General features: G+C 33.7%; 1 protein-coding gene across 5 annotated transcripts in view; it reads left to right on the top strand.

The window, feature by feature from the left end:
- The window catches only part of L1TD1 (LINE1 type transposase domain containing 1), a 1,087,927-nt gene that overhangs the window by 817,089 nt on the left and 244,384 nt on the right, over positions 1 to 26,454 (top strand). For 4 of the 5 annotated variants that reach the window (XM_089903540.1, XM_089903541.1, XM_089903539.1 and 1 more), the window contains one exon: positions 19,413 to 26,454. This exon is cut by the window's right edge and continues 47,869 nt beyond it. Coding sequence is in view for 1 of the 5 variants with exons in the window: in XM_089903542.1 (XP_089759668.1) it covers positions 19,413 to 19,462 (50 nt within the window). In the remaining 4 variants the exon portion in view is untranslated. The remainder of the gene's footprint in view (positions 1 to 19,412) is intronic. The other variant, XM_089903542.1, reaches the window with a different exon arrangement.

Here is a 26,454-nt window from a genome sequence, read left to right as displayed (position 1 = left end):
TTGGAGCTGGCAAGAATGAAATCTACAGAGAAGGCATGCAGGATGGAAATTCAGGGAAGAGTTGGTGTTGCATCTCAAGTCTGAAATGTGCAGGCTGGAAACTCAGGCAGGGTTTCTGTGTTGCACTTTTGAGGTTTAATTGTTCTTTAGGAAACCTCAGTCTTTTCTTGAAGAGAGCTGATTGAATGAAGCCCACCCACATTATAAAACATAATCTTCTCTACTCAAAATCTTCTTTAAAGTTAACTACATCTAAAAAATAACTTCACAGCAACATCTTGTTTGATGTTTGCTCAAACATCAAACAAGATTTTTTTAAATATATAGTTTATAAAAATTATATAATTTAAAATACATAATTTTTAAAGAGAAATATTAACAAACCAGAAATTTTTCAACCTTGCTAATGATAAAATAGAGAAATTAAAACAAAAGCTCAATATAACAACCTAGCTACTTCTTACATTAATATAGGTCTATAGTGTCTTAATCTGTTTTCTTTGGACCCAAGAACACCTTTGAAATGTACATCTCATCTTCAAAACAGAAAAATATCAATTTTAAGTTTCTTTATGGCAAACTTGTTAAATTTCTACAATGCATAATTGAGTAAATAAGTCATCTGTATTTATATTATTATAGTTTCTTCCCAAGAATTAAATACACTTTGTTTAGTAGAATTTAATAGTTACTGAGTCAGAATGTACATTTTCCTTCCTTTAAGCAGATCTCACTTATAAATATATAATCATACAGATATAAGGAGATAAATAGAGTAAGAAATAGAAACAACAGTTCCCTTTAAGTAGCAAACTTCCCTGGTTCTTAAAAGTAATTTATTTTGGAATTTGTTTTGGAATTAGAGCTAGATTTTCATAAATAGCAAATTCAAAAGAATAATTATTAAGGAGTTCTCTTAGGGAAAGCTGGGGAGGGGGACAAAAATCCCTTTTGGATAAATATGCACAGGAGTGGAGAGTAAGAACGTTTCAGCAAGTGTTGCAAAATTATTTTGTCTAAGAAAACTTAAAAATAAGTTATATTTATTATGTATTCGCCAGGCTCTATTTTTTTTTTTATAAATGCTATGAATTTATGAATGCCCCTCAAGGCTTCTCAAAGTCATTTTGACAGTAGCTTGAATTATATAGTGTAAAAGGCAGGCACCAGTTGGGACAATATTATACCAAAAATTAAATGTCAGTGAACACTAGCATTACAACATCAAAGCTGTAAGCCACATAAAATCAATGTTTTGCATACTAAGAATATGTATTTGCATCTTATTTGTGTTGTTAATATTTATCTTCAGTGCAACCAAGGATAAAGTATTCTCCATGGAAAATCCAATATGTTTGTTTCTAATGTTCAGTAAGCCTTACTTATTTAAAATACTGTGCTTTACACGTCTTGGTTCCCCTAAGGCTTTATTATTTAGCCTTCATGTTGTTTCTTTATAATCCAAGGATAGGTGTTTATAAAGTAGGGAATTTCCATCAAAATGATAGATACTTGAGTATATAGTGCACATGCAGTTACCTCAAGGCAAGTTAGTTACATAAACCCCATGGCCAAATATCCTCAGTTGGTCTAAGGGATAATTTAAAAGAAAGAAGGAAGAAAGGAAGGAAGCAAAGAGGGAGTAGGGGAGGGAGGAGAGAAGGAAGGAAAAAAGGAAATACATTGAGTGCTTGTCATGTAACAATTGCTGTCTACACATTTGCGCTTTTCATACTTTTTCTCTATATATTATCTTGCAAATTGTATACTAATAATTTATTTAAAAAGGAAACATAGTTTTGAGTAGTCAAGTAATTTCCCAAGGTCAAATAAAGTGAGTTGGAAGAATTGATCAACATAAAAGCAAGGATGTGGTCTCAACTCATAACTAATTCCAACTTGAAACCTCTAGGAAACTGTGGCACAGATTGAAGCAAGAGGTCTGGCCCATTATACTTAATGGTTATCAGTTATTGGACAAGGTTGACCCTTGGAGGTGGGAGTGGGTGGATGTGTGGGTGAGACAGTTAGCAGGTGAGATAAATCTTTGAGATAATGGCAACTTTTTAGAGAACAGGACAGCTGTAAATTATCGGCCAATACTACAGCAGATGGAAGTAAAGAGCTCTGCCTGTCCCTAATACATCCACTCTCCAACCCTATTCACATAAAATTAGATTACAATGACTCCCAAATCTCAAATTGCAATATTAGTAGGAAGTAGAGTCTTTGAGACTCTCTCTGCCTCCTCACCTATATTAAAAAATCCCAAAGGCACTTATCCAGTCCAGAGTTCTATGAATGTCAGAAACTTTAAGTGATAAGCCTTTCCAGATACAGTGCTCAATTACAAAATTCTCGTCACTCATCTAAATTAAACCTTTTAGGGAGTAGCTTTTCCAACTCATATTAAAATCTCCTGCAAATCCCCCTCCCCCAGGTGGCAGGTGTCTGAATCTGTCACCTTCAGTATTTGTATCTTAGAGTCTTCATGACTCTTTCCAACGGCAGAGGCTTTCTGAGACCCTTCTGACATGTTTTTAAAGTAATTGTGTCTGCACAGTCCTGTGAACATTTGATAATGCCTGTGAATAACTGCCTTCACTCACAGATAACACCTCTCACTAGCAGCTCTCTCTCATTCTCTCTCTCTCCCTTTTACTCTTTCTCTCTTCTCTACACCTTTATTTCACTCTCTCCACATATACTTATACTTTTTGCTCCGAAAAACTACGTGGGTGTTCAACTTATATTTAAATGATCAATAGGAAGCAGTCAGTTTCTTTCCTGAAAACTCAGGGACACTGAAAAATGTTTATTGCCAATCCACATCTGGAGACCAAAAATTACTGGTTCACTTTTAAATGATAGTTCCTCAGCTTTAAAATAGATCTAGATAGATGATAGATAAATAGATAGATAGATAGATAGTCTCTCAGATGGGCATTGTATTATATCTGAGTCTGTTCATGCTATATAATGATAAAATAATGAGACTGAATGTTTTCCTTCACAGTGATGACGGTGAACAATTATTTATAACAGTAATGCCACCATTATCAAAAACATTCCTATAAATCATCTTTTAGAAATTCTATTAGACATAATTTATAAGCTATGCAAAAAAATTTATCCCATTAATATATAAATATTACTTCTTTCAATTATAAAGTAGGGCATAAAATATAAATAAATAGACATTATCTCCTCCATTATTGAATCTCCCAGGTATACATAGTATATATCATCACTGTATGATGTTGATTAAGGATGAATATACACTTAATAAAATCTTAAATTACCTAAAGCAAAATCTAACAAAAGTTGCCATTATAATGGTGAACTTGTTGAACTCTCCTTGTAATATTGACATATGTATATCATGAAGAAATACATCAAGTAAAGAAATATTAATAAAGACACAGATAACTTGAAATTAAAATTTACAAGCATGATCTACTTGGTAGCTATCAACTCTTATGCCAAAAGAAGATCATTTTTTTCCCTGAAAACATGGAACATTTATAAAAATTTAAGCAGAGATTTGTTCATAACAGAAGTGTCAACACATTTAATAGAATTGCTATAACACAGATCCCATTCTCTGATCTAAATACAATTACTATATTAAAAATCAGAAATTATATTAAGAATCAATAATTTAAAAGATTACACATATACATTTTAGAAGCTAAAAAATGCACGGCATAAAGAAAATGCAGAACTGAAATTACAAGACATAGTTACTGAAGTGCAATGTAAATCCTACATAACAAAGTGTGTGGGTGCAGTCAGAGCTGCACTTGGAGGTAAATTTATATTTTTAAATTAAGGAGTCAAATACTCAATTCAAGATACTAGAAAAATCAGAGCAGAGTAAAACCAAGAAAATTGAAAGAAGGATATCATAGAAATAAGACAATTTAAAAGGAAAAAGAAGTCAATTTTATATCTTTTTAAAAAATATTTTATTTATTTATTTATTTATTTTGGTTGCATTGGGTCTTACTTGCAGCCCCTGGGATCTTCATTACGTAATGTGGGATCTTTTGTTGTGGTGTGTGACTTTTCTCTGTCTGGTTGTGGTGCACAGGCTCCAGAGCCGGTGAGCTCTGTAGTTTGCAGCATGTGGACTCTCTAGTGGAGGAGCGGGGGCTTAGTAGTTGCGGTTCGTGGGCTTAGTTGCCCCACAGCATGAGGGATCTTAGCTCCCCAGCCAGGGATCGAATCTGTGTCCCCAGCATTCGAATGCGGATTCTTTACCACTGGACCACCAGGGAAGTACCAAAAGAAGTATATTTTATATCTTTAGAATTGCTTGTAAAATAAACAAAGTTGTAGAAAGACTGATCAAGAAAAAATGAGAAAAAACAGTAGTTTATGTAGGCTGTAATGCCATAAACAGTATTTCTAAACTATAAGAAATTATGAATATCAGTGCTAATAAACTTGAAAACTTCTCTTAACATTTTCTAGAAAACATCAATTTCTCTAATTGATTAAGATGAATAGAAAGCCTAAAAAAGGAAAAAATTCCTAAGATTAAAGACTAAAACCCTATCCAATCAAAAACTTTATAATAGAATTTTACCTCAATTAAAAAAAAAAAAACAACTCCGTGTATCTGAAAAGTAGTTAAGGATAAAAAGCAGTAATGATACAGAAGCTATGAGGCTAAAACAACCTCTATTAAAACTGGGGGAAAAAAACCAAACAGTTTAAAAAAACAATTTTAAAAAGTCTTATTTTAGAGCTAAAATAATAAAATCACAGGTAAACTACTTGGAAATATAATTCAGGAATGTTTTAAAAGTATACTCTTATCAAGTAGATTATATCTCAGGAATATAAGAATGATTTAACATCAGGAAGAAATACATCAAATAAGTACTCCACATTAAAAAATTTAAATGTGGGAAAAATAAACATCTGATCATTTCAAAAGATGAAAATATACTTAGCTAACCAGGAGACAAAGACAATTTATTTAAAAGCTTTCCTACTTAATACATAAAGGACTATCTCTTTTATTCAACATTCAAAAGTACAAGAGGTACTAGCCAATGTAATATAATAAGGGGGAAAAAGCATAATTATTGGAAAGGGAGAGACAATACTTTTTTGTATATAATTTGATTTTCTATACACATAAACAAAATTTTCTACGTGGAAAAGTCAAATAATTCTATTCAAAGTAATAAAATACAGAATAATCAAATCAAATAGACAAAATTAGAAATCATACAAATGTACTAATAGATACAAGGTCAATATGTGAGAATTAGTAATAGTTCTATATACTACTAGAATCTTAATTAGAAAGTATATTGAAAAAACACCCTATTCATCATAAAACCAAATATTATAATATACCTAAGAATAAATCTAACACAAATGAGCTAGATCTTTATGGAAATATTCCAAAGCATATTTGAGGGCAATAAGTAAGACCTGAATAAGGGTACAGATACACTACATTAAAGAACATAAGGACTAAGATTGTGAATGTATCAGTCCTACCAATATGATATGAAATTCTACACACACACACACACACACACACACACACACACACACACATCCCAAGTTGATTTTAAAATGAAATATATTGAGGCTATAAACTAAAACATAATTAAGGAAATTTTGAATTAATAGCTTTATTTTACTCCTTTGATGCTAAGACTTTAAATATGGTTATAATTATTTCAGGGACGTATTAGCACAAAGATAAGCAAATGACCAATGGAACAAAAAGTGTTTATGGAAACAACACAATAGAGATGGCATTTGAAAATTAAGGAAGTAATTACTTGAGCATATTTAGTTATGCAGAGAAAAATGAAGTAAAACCAGATTCTCAAAGTCCAGGTAAGGATTGAAGACCCAAATATGATATGTGACTTTACAAAAATTCTAGAAGAAAATATAGTATCTTTGTGATCTTGGTAGAAATGTATACTTTTAAAAAGATACAGAAACTGAAAATTATAAGTAAAATTTAAAAGTTAATGTTTTTACTATTAAAAGAAAAGAGGCTACCGTACTAAGCAAGGGCATCCTCATTCGAAGATATTTGCAGCTTTTACAAATAACAACTAATAATATCCAGATAGAAAATCTACAGAAGCAAAAACCTGAAATGATATTTTACTTCATACCCAATATCATTTGCCAACAAATGATGGCAAGAATATGGAGAAATAGAAAATCCCAAACTGTTGGTGAGAGTATTAAGTGAGCTCAAAACGTTTGGTGAGCAATATGGTCATTCCTAGTAAAGTGAAATGTTCATAATATATATAACCATGTAGTTATTCAACAATTATATTTCCAGATTTATTCTTTAGAGGAACTCTAAATATTCCCAGAATAACATTTATTGTAACATTCTTCGTATTGGTGAAAATTAAAAGCATCTTAACATATGTAACAAGAGAATGAGTAAATTGTGGATCAAAAATATCAAGTTGAATATTGCCACATATAGTATGATATTTATATAAAAGTTGACCGGGGGAAACCTTTCTACTTTGTTTATGGATACAAACATACAAATTTTAAAAAATAATATTCATGGGGAAGATCAAACAACCTCAAGTTACTGGTTACATATGAGGAAGGAGGAAACGTCATGTCACTCTTTTTCCTATATAGCAATTATATAAAATTATACAGAAATAAAATAGATGCAATCTTATTAATTCAGTTATAAAAATAATAAAATCATATCTATTTTAATATAAAACAAGTGAAACCCTTTGATCACTAATGAGGATGGTTTAGACATCTGATAGGCTGTGAAAATTTTGGAGAGAATAGCATCTTAGCCTACAGAGAAAATATGTCTCCTTGAGGAAGGCAGAGTGAAGTTTTTATTCTCTCCATGGTTCTGTATACATTTAAAAAGAAAAACTTATCTGGGTACCACTTATTGGAGAACTCAAAAGACATTTACTTAGAACCTAATATAGCAAGATAAAAATTATTGTAAAAGTTACATAAACCTTTTTAAAGAAATTCATAAGTTATATGTTATTTACTCAGTCTTCTAAAAATCCACGGGATTTTTATCTTTTATGCTTTTAGATCTCCAAAATGAATAGTAATACTGCCTTCCCATATTTTCTTAATTCCTTTCCTAAGCCAATCCTTTATCTACTTGGTCAAACGTCTAGGAAATGGAGGCAGTGAATGAATTTGCCCTGAATCGTCACCAATTCAATGTTTATCTTGTCATCAGGAACAAGCACCAACAATTATCAACATTTTGCGAAGTCCAAGGAAGGGCATATAGGCTTCTATAAAGATTCACAGAATGATCATTTTGTAAACCACCAGAGTGTAAAAGTATCCTTTATTTTATTTATTTATTTATTTATTTATTTATTTATTTATTTTTAAAGATGTTGGGGGTAGGAGTTTAGTAATTTATTTATTTATTTTTGCTGTGTTGGGTCTTCGTTTCTGTGTGAGGGCTTTCTCTAGCTGTGACAAGCAGGGGCCACTCTTCATCGCGGTGCGCGGGCCTCTCACTATCGCGGCCTCTCTTGTTGCGGAGCACAGGCTCCAGACGCGCAGGCTCAGTAGTTGTGGCTCACGGGCCTACTTGCTCCGCGGCATGTGGGATCCTCCCAGACCAGGGCTTGAACCCATGTCCCCTGCATTAGCAGGCAGATTCTCACCCACTGCGCCACCAGGGAAGCCCCCAGTGTCCTTTATTTTGGAAGAAAACATTTAAATTGTCCTTACTAGAGGGTTTTAAAATTACCTATAGTAGAGCAAATGTCAATAGGATTGAAAGCACAAAATTTAGCTGCCAGGTTGATTTTTTTAGAGAAAAAAGAGAAGCATTGACTGCCTTTTGAATGTAGATATTCAACCGAAATGTGTTGAAGAAATACACAGCATTTCAAGAGAACTATTTTATATCTTAGTTAACTGCATCTAATTCTCAAACTACAGGGAATAACCCACCGATATCCAGTACAGAACTAAAAAAAACAAAGTCATTTGTAATGTACTGTTTTAAAGAATGGGAGAATCAGAGTAATTTGTTATATCAAATTTCACCTCAAATACCAATTCTTCAAGGAAGCCTTTCCTACGATGATTGCTAGTATCACGCTATACTTCTCCACTGTTACATTTTTCACAGTTGAATTTTTCATTGTAGCATTTTTCACACTAGCCTCCGTGCTCCATGTTGGCAGGGGCAGTGTCTGCATTTGCTCGCCATTGAAGCTTCAGTTATCATCTTCCACAGAAATTGCAATATGCCAGATATCTTCTAAGAAATTTGCAAGGATTAACTCATTTAATCATTACACCAATCCTGTAAAGTAAGTACTATTATTTGTCCCTGCTTTACAGATGAAGAAACAGATGCAAGAAGTTAAATAGTTTATCCCAGGTTTATACATCTGTTAAGTGGCAAAATCAGGATTTAAATCTAGGCAGTAGAGCTTGCCCATGAAGGAAGCAGTGATCAGTCCTTGGGAGTTGAATATGGCTAAAAAGTATGGGGCTACTACTAGAAAAAAAAAAAGGAAGCAAAAGAGAGAAAGAGCTTCAGTTCTTCCCATTAAGGTTTTCTTAAGTCTTTGGTTGAATACTGGAATACCAATCTGTACAAGCATAGGATAAAACTTTTGGAAGTTTGAAAAGGAGATACTGCAAGAGAAAGTATAACTCCCAGGAAATCAAAACTGAACCATTGCAAAAACTCACATATGGCTGGGAATCAATCTTTTTTTTTTACCTGCTAGAATAGTGATAACTTGATGAAAACCTCAGGCATTAAATGGAAATAGCAGATAGATCATGTTTTCGCTGTGGGGCTAAACTAGCCTTAGAGTAAAGACTACTCCAAACTCATCCTCAAATTAAAACACACACACATCTAGAAAGCATCTTTAAGTAGTTTTTGTCTTCATAACTCATTCAAAACCCTTTAAAGAAACACAATACTATTCATCATTCAACAATGAAATTTCAGTGTCCAGAATCCAGGCAATGATTTTTGGTTATCTGAAGAAACAGGAAATTATTACTAATTTTTTTCAAAAGTAGTCAATAAAAACAAATCTTGAGATGACAAAATGAATTCTCAGACAAGAATTTTAAAAGAACCATTTTCAAGGATTTAAAGAAAAACATGAATATAATATATACAGAAGATGTGAAAAAAATCATATGAGACCACCAGGGATAAAAAGTAAAGCATAGGAAATAAAAATTTTACTTTATTAAATTCACACCAAATTAGATATTTCAGAAGGAACACAAAATAGTGAACTCAAACATATAGTAATAGAGGCTATGCAAAATGAGACACAAAGAAAAAAAAGAACTGAATAAAATAAGAACCTAAGTGATCTGTGGAATAGTATTAGCAATCTATGATAAATGAATTTCTGGAAGGAGAAAAGAAATAAGGAGTAAGAAAAGTAAAATTTTTGAGAAATACTATAGAAAAATTTACAAACTAGAAAAAAAATTAGGAAACGTGTGTGTGTGTGTTAATTCAGTTTTATTTCAGGGAAACTTGAACGGTTGTTTTGGCAGATCAGGACACCTATTTGTTAGTTTTTTGTTTGTTTTTTTTTTGCGGTACGCAGGCCTCTCACTGTTGTGGCCTCTCCCGTTGCGGAGCACAGGCCCCCGGACGTGCAGGCTCAGCGGCCACGGCTCACGGGCCCAGCCGCTCCGTGGCATGTGGGATCTTCCCGGACCAGGGCACGAACCCGTGTCCCCTGCATCGGCAGGCGGACTCTCAACCATTGCGCCACCAGGAAAGCCCCATGCTAGTTTTTTTATTTTTTATGAGGTATAATTGACATATAACATTATATTAGTTTTAGGTGTAAAACAAAATGATTCAAACTTGTATATATTACAAAATGATCAGACAGTAAGTCTAACAACTATTTGTCATCGTTCATAGTTACAAAACTAACTTTCTTGTGATTATAACTTTTGAGATTTACTCTTTCAGCAGCTTTCTTTTTTTTAACATCTTTATTGGAGTATAATTGCCTTACAATGGCATGTTAGTTTCTACTTTATAACAAAGTAAATCAGCTATACATATGCATATATCCCCATGTCTACTCCCTGTTGCGTCTCCTTCCCACTCTCCCTATCCCATCCCTCTAGGTGGTCACAAAGCCCTGAGCTGATCTCCCTGTGCTATGTGGCTCCTTCCCACTAGCTATATATTTTACATTTGGCAGTATATATAAGTCCATGCCACTCTCTCACTTCATCCCAGCTTACCCTTCCCCCTCCCCGTGTCCTCAAGTCCATTCTCTACATCTGTGTCTTTATTCCTGTCTTGCCCCTAGGTTCTTCAGAGCCTTTTTTTTTTTTTAGATTCCTTATATATGTATTAGCATACAGTATTTGTTTTTCTCTTTGTGACTTACTTCACTCTGTATGACAGACTCTAGGTCCATCCACCTCACTACAAATAACTCAATTTTGTTTCTTTTTATGGCTGAGTAATATTCCATTGTATATTTGTGCCACATCTTCTTTATCCATTCATGTGTCGATGGACACTTAGGTTGCTTCTGTGTCCTGGCTATTGTAAATAGAGCTGCAGTGAACATTGTGGTACATTACTCTTTTTGAATTATGGTTTTCTCAGGGTATATGCCCAGTAGTGGGATTGCTGGGTCGTATGGTAGTTCTGTTTTTAGTTTTTTAAGGAACCTCCATACTGTTCTCCATAATGGCTGTATCATCAGCTTTCAAATACACAGTACAGTGTTATTAACTGTGATCACCATGCTGTACCTCACATCCCCATTATTTACTGATTTTATAACTTGAAGTTATACGGGCAAGAGGCTGCTTTCCTCATTTACACCTAAGGAATCTGAAACCTGGAAGAATCTGAACCCTGATGTATGTCCTAGATAGTAGAACTAACACAGCTGAGTATTCTGATTCCGTGTCTATTTCTCCTTGCACTCTGCTGGGTCCTTTTATAACAGATCTATAGATTCAAAGACATAACCAATATGTAAATATTATACACAAATATTAAAGATACAAGCTTATATATGCAAAGAATATCTCTAGAAAAATACACAAGTAAAGGGTGAGGAGGAAGAGTTTTCCCTTCCAATGCAAAGGGAAACTAGGTGGCTGGAAGGCTGTACGTGAGGGAGCCTTCTTTACACTCTATATCAATTCATATCTCTTAAATTATGCATCATGTCATATGTGCCTATATTTAAAAACTAAAATTTAAATGATAAGGATAAAACAAAAATAATTTTATTTCTTGAATTTTATTCAAATTTTATTGTGAAAAAAAAGAGTCCTGTGCACTGCAAATACACAAAAATGGAGATATATCATCATATACATATATACATACCTACCATACATACAACCACAAAGTAAATCGTTATTATTTCTATTATGTATATGAAAGAACTGTGATATAAGGAAGACTGAACAACCACACAAGGTCACATAGCTAACAAGTAATGGTGCAGTTCAAACTCAGCCTTATTCCAATGCTCTTTACAACTTTACTATATAACATCAAAAAATACATGCATGCATACATACATATACACATACCTACCAAAATAAAAAAGTAAATAGAAAGATACATTAGAAAAAAGCAAAATAGAAGAATTGATAAATTAAAGAATTGGTTGCTTGTGGAAAAAATAATAAAACTAATAAAAATATCTAATCCAGAAAATACAGAAAAGCACAACCATCTAACATTAAATTAAAAAAAAAAAGATAAACCTAAAGCACTACATTAAATTTTGAGAGAATACTATGTACAACAAAACTATTTGAAAATGTTGATAAAATGGATGAGTTTATGGGTGAAATAAATTGTTAAAAATAATTCAAGAAGATTTAGAACACCTGAATAAATCAGTGACAAGGGAATATACTGAAAGATGCACCAGTGTATTTGAGAAATTTTCTGGGCTGAGCATTCTTTTAGAGATAATGAATTTTGTACTATTGAAAAAATAAAATTTCTATTTTATAAACAATTCCAAACTAGAAAAAGAAGAAAAGATTCCTACTTTATTGGATTACAAATTCTGATAATGAAGCATTAACAAGAAAGCACACATGGTTTATATGATGAAGTGGGACTTACCTCAGATCTTTTAGAATGGTTCCAAATTAAGATGTCTATTAACACAAACCATCTCAAGGGTAGGTCGAATGAGAGAAACTATGATTATGTAGACAGATACCAAACAAACTTTTGTTGAAGAGAAAAATAAACAGTATTCACTATGATTAAAATTTTTCATGAACAAGTTATCAAAAACATTTTTTAAATGATAAAGAGAATCTCAAGACAAAATTAAACATGAAAATTACTAGTGAACTAAAAAGGCATTTTCTCTGAAGTATGGAACAAGATCAGGTTCTCTGCTATTATCATTACAATTTGAGATAATTCTAGATGTTCCAGAAGGATTTTTTAAAAAGTTAGAATAAAATTGTAAGTATTGGCCAATGTTATCATGACATAGTTGGAAAAACTAAGAGACCAACAATGAGAAAACTATAAAACTCATATGAAAGTGAAAAAAGGGAAACATTTAAAAAATAAATATTAAATACTTAATTCTTTTTGAAACGTGGATATTTGTAAAAGAAACATAATGAAAAGAGATAGTGTACAAATAATCACAAATAAATATAAAATATATTTTCCTTTAAAAAATATTTATAGTAGTAACTATGTTCAAAGTACTGTTATTAGAGCTATAGATACAAAGGGCAAAGTTCTTATTCTCAAGTAGTATATATTCTAGGATGTGTTTGGGGGAGATAGTTAATACATGTGTAAATATAGAATCTAATTTTAGGTAATAAATATTATTCAGAAGATATTCAAAGAGAATAATAGGGTACAAGATAATAGCAGAAGGTCCTATAGCATTGGAGGGATATTTATCTGTGTTGGTCAGGGAAGGCCTTCTAAGGAGATGACATTATCCTGCAGAAAAGAAAAAATCACTCTTGGTTTAAATTTAGATGAACATTTGATATCCAGTAATGTTAGATAAACTAATGAATATGAATGAGCAATTCAGTGGACAGGCTGAGTCTTGAGATATAAATTTGAACATTTTCAATATATAAATATTATTTAAAACCAGAGACTGAATGAACTTACTTAACCTGTACTTAACTATAATCTTAATAAGGAACATGAAAAAATTACAGAATTGATACTTAAATACAATGGGATTTTGAATAATAAGATTTGAATAATTGGTGATTAAGGTGAATTCCTAAATTTAAAAGTTCCAACAATGTACACATCTTAATTAAAAATAATGCTGTTGGATAAATGGCACCAACAGACTTGTTTGATGAAAGGTCGTCACAAACTTTCAATACGCAAAAAAACACAATATCTAAAAAGCACAATAAAGGGAAGAGCAGTAAAATGAGGTGTGCCTGTATTAGTAAAAGCTTAAATTAAGAAAGGTTCTGGTCCCTTATTAAACTCAAGAGATACAAAAACACTGGCGTGTGTAATCATGGTCTACTAAGCAACAGAGTGTTTACAGGCCTTCAGAGGCAATGGAAGATCCAGTGAGGGGCTCACCCCCAGGGAAGGAAGTACCAGGGAATGAGTAGTTGGAGTAGTTTAACAATGAGGCTGGTTTACTGAGGTGAGTCACAGTAAAACTCTTTGGACCTGCCGTTGGTGGGTAGACAAATTGTAGAACAGAGAATCTAGGCCACTTTTTGTTATAAAACAATTGCAAAGTGTCGCTTCTAGTGTCTGACTACTTTCCAACAGGGACGCATAACATTTCTTGTTACCCTAGAGTTCTGGGTTATTTAATGTTGTAGGTCCCGTCCTTAATTATGCTGTAATGTTCATATGAAGTGTACAAGAGCTGATATATTTGCTTCACAAACAGAATAATTGTAGAGCCATCATGAATGTTACATTATGTTCAGTTTACAAATTAACTGGAGTTAGCCTGAAGGTTTCAGCAGAAAACAGAACTAGGAATTATGATATATCCCTTTTATTGTAGTGAGGAATATATTTTCTTTTTTGATTCGTCACTCTGGCCTAGTTTATTTTCTAGTAAAACATGCATAACAAAATACCATTGCATGATAAAGGGAAATGAAGTACAGGAGTTCACTATAAGAAAAACCAATATGAAAAATTAATTAGGAAATTATTATATTTCATTTACAAAATATTCAGAGTTCTTTTTAAAAAATGTACTGTGTAACTCACCATGCAGTTTTTCAGAACTCCCGCTCATTCATTCATTCATTCATTCGACTGATTTATACATCTCCCTATTATGTCCCTATTTTCCAGACATCATTCAGGGAAAGAGATATAAAAATTAATGGTATACAATCTCCAACCACAAAGAGATAAATGGAACAAATATATAAACAGGTGATCTCACAATGAAATAAGCACTAATAAAAATATGTTGAAAATGCTAAATTTATTTTAAGATATAATGAAGTATACAAATGTGTTAGTGTGCTATTTTACTTTTTAAAAAGTGCTACAGTATATTTAAAAACGTGTCATTTCAGGTAGTAAATTGTTGCTTCACTATCGTACTGAAGGGAGAATCTGGCATGGGGTAATGAACATGAGTTTTTAAGGATTTAATTCAAATAGTCCCTAAATGAACTTTAAGTTTAATTCCTCTGAGTCTTGGGTTTTGGCATAATTTTACTTACTTAACAAGTTTTTTTTCTTGGAATCTTAAAACAAAGGAAGAAAATAACTCTGTATACCTTAAGAATCTACATACTTTTTATCATTACTTTAATTGTATCAGTCTCCTAAGATTCCAAAAGAATTAATACAGTTTTCAAATTATTGGATGTATCATATATAGAGAATCTGAAAGCATATATCAAATCAGTAATATTTTTTTTCTTTTTGAAAAACTGTGTGGCTTGTATGAATCTCATAATACTAATTTAATAGGAATGCATGTGAAGCACTTGCTATTGCCAGTATGGTTTCTACTTCTGCGGTGCTTCTACTATATCTACTATTACTACCACAACCAACCATTATTACAAATAGAAGTTTACATATTTCCAGATGCTCTATTTTCATTTGCTGACTATCAGCTCTACAAAAAACTACCAGAAAATTTTGTTACAAAAAGGTTAAGTTCATTACACTTATTGCAGTAAAATAGAATATCACCTTGACATTGTCTTAGTAGTGTCTCAAAAGGGGAAAATCAGGAGAAGATATTTATACTGTTTTTAGCTATGGGATATGTGATTTTTAAGGCAATTCTTCAAAGCCTTGAAATTCGTTGGAACTGGACAGAAATTATGATATAAAAGCTTTAGATTGATGGGCACAGTAGAGGGAGGATCTTGAGTAAGTCTTGGAAGAGCAGCCATTAGTCTTGATAAACAAGCTATTTTGCTTCCTTTAATCTTATCTACAAGAACAAGTTTTTCTTGGAGCAGGCAGTTAAGTTAGTTCTGCTTGTTTTCAGTAAATTTTAGCATAGGACCGGGGAAGTATGTTGGTTTAATATTCATAGCCATGAGCTTGAGGGAACATTCCAGAATTTGACTACCAATTTGGATTTTTGAGAACTAAAAGATGAGAAAAAAATTATAGGGAAAGTAAATGTAAATCACAATCAAAATGTTGCTAGCAACCCTCCCCCCAATCAAATTTATATATGCACACATACATAATGTGATCATATCAAGCAAAGTTATACATACTTTAAACATATGAATACTCCATATTTATAATAGAAGTTAATGGCTTGAAAAGACTTTATAATGAGATATACTGGATATTTTTCCATATCATAAACTTGATTCCAAAGGAAATATGTTATTTGTTCCAAAATTTGAAAGATGAAGTCACAGAAGAGATGCCTGGATTAGAGGTGAGGTTTCATAAGACATTTGTAAGCTAGGATCTTTGTTTCACTAGTGTCTTTTGAGTTATGACTTAGGAAGACCAAGTTTGGATATTACTTTCTACTTACTGCTTATCCATATGTAGCAGAGAAGCCATCAAAAATGAAAAAAAAAAATCTTTGAGTTATAAGTAACAATATTTCTTTGTAAATACTACATGCAATTTCTCTACCCCTGTCATTTTTTTTTTCTTGTAACTCATTGCTGTTTATTTTTACCTGTTGCACTACTTCTTTTTTATTGGGGTATGGTTGACATACAAGAAAGTTGTTCATGTATAGTGTATATACATCTTGATGAGTTTGAAGATAATATACACCTCTGAGACTGTCACCATAAATAATGCTATAAATATAACCGTCCTTTTAAATAATTACTTTTGAGAATACATATCGCTACTTTCAGACATATGTCAGCAATGAAACTGGTTTGAAAGTTGTATTTTGTTTAGAAGTTTCAAAATGTCACAGGAGGGAAGAGATATGGGGATATAGGTATATGTATAGCTGATTCACTTTGTTATAAAGCAGAAACTAACACACCATTGTAAAGCAATTATACTCCAATAAAGATGTTAAAGGAAAAGAAATGTCATTCTAAAGACTTGGGGCTTGGGTTTTTAAGTCTGGTTTTAACTCCTGGATCTGGCATTTGCCACTTGTGTGACTGGAAAATTTAATTTAATTAACCTACTGAAGTCTATTTTCTCTACCCTAAATTGGAAATAATGACACCTCTTATGGGACTAGTGTGGGGATTAAATGAAGAAATGATAGGCAAATGCTTAACATATAGTAAGAGTTATGGGTTGAATTATGTCCCCACAAAAATTGACATGTTGAAGTTCTAATCCCCAATACCTCAAAAGGTCACCTTATTTGGCAATATGGTCATTGCAGATGTAACAGTTAAGATGAGGTCATCAAGGTGGACCCTAATCCAATATGACTGCTCTCCTTATAAAACGGGGGAAAACTGTGCATAGAGACTTGTATGCAGGGAAAACATCACATGAAAATGCAGGCAAGTGAAGATCGGAGTGATGCTTCTTATAAGCCAAGAAATGCCAAAGTTTGCCAACAAACCACCCGAAGCCAGTCAAGAGGCCTGGAACAGATTTTCTCTCACAGCCCTCAGAAGGAACCAGCTCTGCTGACACCTCGATCTCGCACTTCCAGCCTCCTGTGAGGCAATAAATTTCTGTTGTTTAAGCCACGCAGTTGGTGGTACTTTGTTAGAATAACTATAGAGTGAAGGATCAGCAAATCTTTACCTCTTGTAGTTGTTTTACTGTTGCTCACAGATGATTCAGACCTTTGAGTTCCATAAAATACCATATAAAATCGTTTAAATATTCTTTCATAAAATCACCAAGATAAGTAATTTATTATTAATGAACAATAAAATTTCTAGTTGCTTTATGTTTCAACATTCTTATATTATTATGTCATTTATGTTTTATTCCTAGATAGGAAAAGATGTCCCCAGCATCAGATTTATGTAAAACAACAAACTTTATTATGTTCTAATGGAAGCAAAATGATATTCTGTATTTTAACAACTCATTTATTTAAATGTGTATTTATAACCAAAGTTAATTGAATTATTTTATAAATATCTTCCAAAACATAGATTTACATATAAGCATTTTTAAAGTGATTGCTGAATAATTTCAAGACATATTCTTTTCTTTTTTGCTACACACTATTTTTGGAAAAGTGTAATCTAAAAAAAAATGTGCAGTTTATTTCTTTTGCTAAGGCTATGAAAAGAAACTCACATTCAAATGGCAATACTGTGAAAACTGGAGGTCTTGGGGCTAAAGAAAGATCCCAAAAAACATTTAGAAAAAATCAAGTATTTATTGGTTATGCCAGCTGGGAAGGTTTCTTAATTGAATGGTGTTTGGAAAGCAGCAGGAATGTACTGTCAAATGTATAAAAGTCAACATCTCTCCAAGAAAGAAGGCAAGGAAGGGATTGGTATTTTATTACATATTTTCCTATGAGGTATTTTATAGTAGATGTAACATAGCATTTATTATGACCTGAAAGCGGGTAGATTGATACTTTTCTGGAGGATTCCTCAGTGGAAATGACTTCTAAGAGAGAAATTAAGATAGCATCAAAGCATTTTCTGCCATTATTACTACCTACTAGCATGGAGAGAAACACATAGCCCAATTTCCTCAGGAATTGCTAGCTTAACACCTAGCAAGAAATCCACTTTGCCATCATTTGAGTAAATTATATAATGAGAACAGGCATTTGTCAGGATTTTCATTTCTTACAGCAATGAAAAGTAGCAGTAAGATAAGAAGCCCTCTGTGATATTTTGATTTATAATAAATATGTGTTTGGTCTTCATCCCCATTTCTGGCACAGAGATCCCAAAACCTTTGGAATTTCTTAAGTGATGAGAGACATAATGATGTTTTTTGTTACTTTAATAAGGTGACTTTTGGAAAGCCCCTAGATTACCTAAGGATGGGGGCTGGTAGCCAGGAGAACCAACCAGGTGATTAGAGGGTTGGAATTTTCAGTCTCAATCCCACCCCCAATCTCTAGTTATGGAGAGGGGCTGGAAGTTGAATGGATTGCCAATGGCCAATGATTTAATTGTTCATGACTATGTAATGAAGCCTCCATAAAAACCCAAAAGGAGAGGGTTCAGAGAGCTTCCAGGTTGGTGAATGCATGGCAGTTCTGGGAGAGTGGCACATCCAGAGAACATGGAACCTCTGCATCCTGATGATGGTGTCTGAGAATTGCTTATGGTGTGAGGAAGACTGCCTCTCCGCCCCACTCACACCCATTGGAATTGGGTCCAGGAACCTTAAAATACCCTCTTTCCTTTGAAAAATAAATATGAGGACAACAGTGACCCAATAATCATTCACTAATTCATTTAACAAATATGTACTGAGACCTGCTAGATGAAAGGCAAGTAACTAGACACTACACAGTTATGAATAAAGAGTCTGTTTCCATAAGATGCATCTACTATGGGAGACAAGTAATAAAAAATTATGTAATCTACACATTCTGAAATTCTATGAAGGAAACAAAGTAGGTGTGTTAATAGTGAATATTGAGGGCCTGAAAGAAGGGAAAGTCATTTTGATTCTCAGTCAGAACTCTCAAAGGAAGAGTAATGTTGAGACTGGGACCTGATCGACGAAGCGAGCAAGGCTTGCACCCAGCAGGTGAAGAGCATTCTAAATCTCTAATGAACATGTGCAGAAGTCCTAGGTAGGAAAGAACTTGCTATATATTCTGGGAAGAGGGCAATAGGTTAAGCCCAAAGATATAATGAAGAACAAAGCACAGAACGTGGCATTATAGGTCATAATAGGAAGCCCTGATTTTAACTTTAAAAAATATTGAAATGGGATTGAAAGTTTTACAGCAGGAAGATTTTTAAGCCTATTATTTGCTTTTATGATTTAGATCCTGTGTGGAGATTACTCTAAAAGAAGACGAGATTCAGTGGGAAACCGGTGAGTAAACCACCACAGAGGTGGAGGACAGACGATAATTATTTGAACCAGGCTGCTAAGGTTCCTAACTATTTTTTTAAATTATAACCTGTTCAAATGTCACCCATTCAGTCTATAAATTAGAAAGGTTATCTCTACTTCTAAAAATGTGTTTTGGGCATATTTCTTGTTTTATTATTATTATTATGGAAAGTCTGTCTGAAATATGTTTACCTTGGGTAGATTAGTACTCTATTACTCTTTCAAACTAGAAAATAGAGGGAATTGCATAAATTTAACGTGTTATTGGAGGTGGAATAAACAGAAAGTGATTTAGAACTGGTTCGGGGAGATGAGCATGCCCCCAAAGAGTAGTTACTCGATTGAGCAACTCAGAGGTTGGTGGTAACCTTTCCATGGATGGGAAAAATCAGGGAGAAACATGAGCCAATAGGAATACGTTTTCACCTTACTAGTGTTTGTCTGTTGCTTTTAATATATGTTTAAAATGCAAGGGTGTTTCAGGTGGAATCTGAGTTCTGGTAGTCTTTCTGATAATTAAAGAATTTAAACCATTCCATTTGTTAGGCAGCCACTGTGCTTAAAGCATGTACCTACAGTTTTCATCTCTTCTCATTGTCACTCCAGTTTCTCACAGTTAAAAAAGTTAATTAATACAAAAGTGAAGGTGTGATGATTACCAACTTCAGTCCTGATAATTTACTTCTTGTTAAAATTGTTAGTTGTGTTCCTGCATCTCTCTGTTTTTTAGCTTTATTTAGATGCATTTGAAATGTGTAAGAATAGGTCTTTTAAGCAAATTTAGTTATAAAACAAATTAACAAAAATATGCTTTGTAGAGCTTTGGTTCTCTGAAATGAACTGCAAATAAAGGTTCTGTGATCAAGTACCTACTGTTTTTGATCACGTATAGAAAATTCATATATGTTTCTTGTATGATTTATAATACAGATTAAAAATTTGGAAAATTAAGTAAAGCAATTGAACTTGATCAAATCAAAATAAAACAGAACCACTACTAACAGCCCAAGTCCCTTTTTCCTTTGTTTAACCCGAGTAGTTCCGATCTGGCTGCTTATGACCACCGGGACTGTATGCCTTTAAATTGAACTCCAGTATCTTTGACAATGTGTGTTTTCACCCATTATATGCATGTTTGTTTGTATTATCAACAATAAGTTTCCTTTTTTTGATCAGTTTACCAAGAGGTGATGTTTGCTTCTTGAAACAAAAAACCTATGCTTGCAGCCTTTTTCACATTCTGGCACTCTTGGAAAATCACAGCTTGTTCGGCATTATGGGATATGTAAATGAAGCTGGTCACCTTTGTCTGTGGCCTCACAATATTAGGCACCCAAAGGGCTAAGGTATTCCAAATCTCACTCTGATTTAATCCATGGCATACAGATGTGTGAGAAGCTCTGCCCTGATATGTTGTTTCCTAGACTTACAATACATCAACAACAAATCCTTTTTAAAATTCTTTAAATACATATAAATACAACATGGAACTAATATTCCAAGTAAGAGCATTGGCAAATACTGGTGTAAGAATCCCAGGAAATAGCACCATGTATCTGACACGGTAGCTTCTCTCAAAGAACGTATGATCGTGGATGTCCTCTTTAACTTTGCTGGGATTCAAACAGACTTTGAGCATTATCTAGAATGGATTTATACAAATGTTGTGCAAAATACATTTAAAATTCATGATGACTAATACAGTGTCCCACTTTGTTGAAAATACAGGGAAATATAAAGATAGTGTTTTATGGTTTGTGTTCTCACATTGATTTCCTGATGGTCTGGCTTTTAAACCTGTTGCCTTCAACCAGTGTTTAGAATATCTTTGCTTTTTTGTTTCTTTCTACTTTTTTAAAAAATCTAGTTTATCAGCCACAAAATTGCTCCTGTGATTCCTTATAGATCGTTTAGGTGAAAAGGGAAATTGTGTTGATTATTACTTGGCAAATGCCTTCCTTTCTCCTTATTTCATTAATCAGGAGTTGTGAGGGTGCTGGTGAGTTCATGGTAAAGACATTTGCACGTCATCAAATATTTACCAAGAGCCGACTTGATTTCAAAGTGGCACAGGATTTTTTTGGGATTCTGGCTCTCGCATTTACTGCAAGTGTGGTAAATAAGGGTATCCAACTTAGAATTATTGTGACAATTGCATGGAGTAATGTGTGTTGGGGGACTTATTTAGCACAGAGTTTTGCTATTTTTAATCATTCAATAAATCATAACATAGAAAAATTAAAAGCTACTTTGGATGTTACAGTATTACAAAGATTAAAAATCACAATGCTTTTGGTGACAAGGTAGAAAATAAAGGATAGGAAAAGAGTCTGAAAGAGTCTTGTCCAAGAGATGATCAAGTTCTAACTAGAAAAATATTTGTGAAATTGGGCAGTAGAATTACCAGATGGTGTGAATGTCTGGAGGATATGAGTTTAAGAAATGGGATACAAAACAGGGGATCCCAGAGTCTGTCTGTATTACTTTGTGCTGTAATGGTGCTGCCCCTTCTGTGTTGGGTTGGAAACACAAGCTTTAACAAAGTTATACTTTCAGTGAAGCTGCAGGTAAGTTTTCATGGCAGCATCTGTAAAGACTTCATTCCTCACCTTTTCCTCTGAAGACCCAAGGTGAGTACAGTCGTCTTTGACTATCTGTCATTTACTGGCCTTTATGAAATTACATGTTCTATAACCTATAACATCGTTTAGGTACCTGTTTTTTGTTTGCTTGTTTTGTTCATGTTTACATATTAACCTGCTTGTAACAACTGATAATATTAAGTGATCATATGAAGCTTGTGATTATGGTCAGTGTTTGGAGGATTAGAAAAATAATCTGTGATTTTATTAGGGGAGAAGAGAAAGCAAGTAAAGAGAAGAGAGGCATTTATTGACTGTCCTATAAACTTGAAACAACTGTCTACTCTTCATGTAAAAAAACTAAATCATACAATTTTTCACATACATAATTCCATTTCTCTGTCACAGGGCCCAGTGGCAAGGCCAGGTAGAAAAATCACAGGATTGGAGATAAAACATGACCACTAATCACTGTGGTTTTTGCACACAATTAGCACGCAGCACGGGTTAGTCAAAATGGAGAAAATAGGAAAGGGGGTAACAAACCACTCCAAGGAGAAGACCTGGAAGGAGGCATCTCAGTATGTCCTGTGGTCTCTGGTCCAGCAAGGGACAAGAGAAGCATGAATGGGAGGTCACCCTCTGCTCCTACGGGGCCTTGGGCAGGGTCTGTCTGAACCAGCTCTCAGCAGATGGAGTTGGCCACTCAGCAAAGAGCCTTTAAGTTGCTTGGCTCTGTGGTCTCTTTTTAAGGAGTCTGTCAGTAGAGCGTAATGGTTATGCCTCAGGGGGTCTTGTCTATCAGTTTCTCCTTCTGTTCCAGTGACACACGTTGCAAAACAAATTTCTTATCTAAAGTAACGCTCTTAGTTTATCACTCTAAGACACTCACAGTCCTACAGCTCATGTATAAATCTGTATTTAGTGCTGGTTCCCTTTTGGCTATGACATGAGTTAGATTAAATAAAATGTCTTAGCCTTGCTTTCTTCTTTAGGATAGATCAGTATATTGCAGTATATACTGATTTCTGAAGATGCTCCTCAGAAAAGGAGCATCTATTTCTGAAGATGTTCCTCAGAAAAGTGTTCTAGGATCACATGTGAGTGCAAAATGCTACACGAAATACTATGGTCTTAGAGATTCACGATGCACATGGCATTTTAAAGGCTCTGCGAGGATAGTCAAAAGTGGAAAAAAAGAAAGAAAAAAGCTTAGCTTTGTTCAACTTGGTTTTTTCAAACCTGTTTAATGATGTACCATCTTCTTTATCTACTATCTCAGAAATACTGAGATAGAAGACCATTGAAAATACCTTTCAGAGGTAAATGTTCATGGTAGTTTTTCCAAGTCCTCAACAGAAACAAGGCATGCTTTAGTGAAGACTCTTGATTGTGAGAAACATGAATCTAGCCCAATGAGATTAAATAGAAAAGAAAATTCAGTAGATTACACAAATTTGGGATGAAAATAAAGAGGAGGGATACAGCAGAACCTTAGGAATAAAATAAACCCAGGCAATTGAATAAGATTCTATCTTCACCTTATATCTCTCATTTCTTCTGCATGCCTAGGCCTGGCATTATCTTCTTTCTTAGTCTACATGGTTGAAAGCTTGGTTATAACAAATTCCAAGTTTACATGTTCCTGTTCAGTCTCCTGGAGAAACCCTCCATAAAATTTTTCTTGGCTTCAATATAGCATTTTTGTGGAAAGCTGATTTGCCCAGCTTGAGTCAAGGACCCATACCTGGGCATATTGCCTGTTACCAGATAAATAAGGTCCTGTTGTAAAACCATGATGCCTCCCATTGTAGCATGTAAATGGAGCAAGGAAAAGCAAGGTGATTCCTTCAGATATGGGGGAGTGAACTGGGCACAGAAAACAATAGCTATAAGTATGTGGTCAGTACAAGATTTTATTAACTGAATAGCCACATTTTAGGAATTGGAAAAAAACTGCGAAGCCAACCCTGATTCAAATTCAAATTTGGGGCCAAGGGTTTTTATAATTACAGTAACGTTTGAATATGTAGTCTGGAAACATTTACTGTTAACAAGAGAAATAATGACTGGTCCAGTGTTGTAGTATATCTTCCCCGATTGACCTGAATCTATAGTGTATATAATAGAATATTTGAGAAGTACTTAACTCTAAAGATAATTATCTCCTCATGTCCTTACTTAAGTCTTTGGAACTATTGCTCTAAAATTTTCCAGGCAATAGGCAAAAACTAATGAGTGTTCTGTGAGTCTTTCGGGGACCAGTCAACCATTGTTGACTATCAGCAGCTTAGCCATCACTGAGAAAAGCAAGATTCAACTTAGCTCCTTCTTGAGGGCAAGAATTCAAAATGTTAGGCCGGTGTATGTACTGAAGTTAATTTTGTATCAGGAATACATTTTTTCCACATCCATATTATTTGTACTTCTTTTAGGAAGGGAAAATTTTTCTCTAAAGCTCAACTTGATGCAATTAATTTCATTAGGTCCACTTAATTAATTTTAGATAATTGATAATTTGTCACATTACTGAAATAGCTGAAGTTGTCACATTCCATACATATTATGCTTCTGGGAAAGAAATAAGAACCATTCTAGAATATTCAACAATGTCAATTCTCAGCTCTCAGGTTTCCTGCAAATCCAGTGGTTTAGTGTAACATCAAGGTACTGTGAATATATGGGTTTTCCTAGAAGCACTATCAAGTGCTATCAAGCACATGATTCATAGAGATTATCGAGGATTGTTTATTTCCTAGCTTCTATACGTCTTCTTAACCAATACTTGAAACATCTGTCCCCTTTCACAAAAGCTTTATCCCACCTTGCATGCCTGAAATTAACATGGCTACTTACAAGGCTCTAGATCAGGTGATTCAGGACTAAGTAAAACTGTTGACAATCTGGTTCTGATTTTAGTCCAAGTGGGAGAAGCTGGATTTTGATCCTGAAATAAAAACTCCATTTCAAATTATACTTTTCATAATCACCATAGTAATAATAACACTGATGTGTTCTTTTTTTTTAATGAAGGTTTTTATTCAGTACCCTTGCCAGAAGACCATTCACAAAGAGTCTACTAAGAATCAAGTAAACATAGTTTCAAATCCTTGCTATTAGCTTAAAATAATTCTGACTGATGTGTTATTCTTGTTTGCTAGGTTCCATGTGTGTTTGTGCATATATTCTCTTTCTTTCTCTCTCTATGTATGTAGGTATGTATGTATTTATTCATAATAAACCAGTGAGGTATATATCGTTATTTGTACTTTAACATCAAAATACTGAATTATAATAAAGTTAAATAACTTAGACAAGGTGATATGGATGTAAGTGACAGACTCAGGACTTGAAATTGACACTGACACCAAATTCCATATCAGGAAATTGAAAGAGGTAATACACATAAACAATTTTCAATAATATTAATTGTTTTTGTTATTTTTACTATGCATGCAGTCTTCCCCTCCAGGTATTCTGTGCTTCATTTCTGACCTAAACGATTCCTAGAAATCTCTCTTAGAAATCTCTGACGATTCCTAGAAATCTCTCACACTCTTGTGAGATTTGTTTCTGCCTTGCTTTTGCTGGCTGACCTTATTCTAACTATGGCTTTGTCTCAGACCACCATCACAGTTTCTGGGGCCAACTACCTAAGTACATTCTAACAGGTTATTGTGGAAGGTGCAGACCCATGAATTGATTTCAGGCTTCTTCCTATCTCAGTTTACTCATAAAAACATCACCATTTATTCCTGCTTGCATTTCCATGAGACTAAATATCTATTTTCTTTCTTGTCATATTCCCTGGATACCTTCTCTGGCGCCCACTCAATGATTCTGTCCCTAGGAGTTAGAGCAAACTTTAAATATCATCTAAGCTCTGACATAGAGTAAAAGGGTGTGTTATTAACTAATAATTATGCTGGACTACAGATATATATTGACTATGTGCTGAGAAAAAGAGGTTGCATGGTTACTCTACTTTTGTGGACTTTAACCCTACAGACTATCGCTACATATTGATATAAGTCCTATCTCCTGAATCTTTGACTAGAATTTCTGTTGTTAACAAATCATTTAAAATTTTATAACACTAATTATAAAAACTGCATTTATTGACCTATATAAGACATATAAATCATTATGCTAATCCTGTATATGGAACTGATTTATCCTTGTGTAAAATACTGGTAAGTACTATATTGTAATTGTGACCAATTTTTTTATATATGAAAGAGTATTGCTTAGAGGTTACTTCTTTTGTGCCAAGCTTATTCCAATGGTTTGTGGCATCTATATTTTAACAGATTTTGACAAAATTGAGAATATTTTAGTTGTTGATTATCCTTCTGAGACATATTCTCTTCATCTAATGAGATTAATAAG

The sequence above is a fragment of the Delphinapterus leucas genome, chromosome 21 (assembly GCF_059928025.1).
Source record: "Delphinapterus leucas isolate spDelLeu-1000000601 "Yukka" chromosome 21, BTC_Dleu_Yukka2, whole genome shotgun sequence".
Classification (NCBI taxonomy): Eukaryota; Metazoa; Chordata; class Mammalia; order Artiodactyla; family Monodontidae; genus Delphinapterus; species Delphinapterus leucas.
This window is presented reverse-complemented; position numbering and strand designations above follow the sequence as displayed.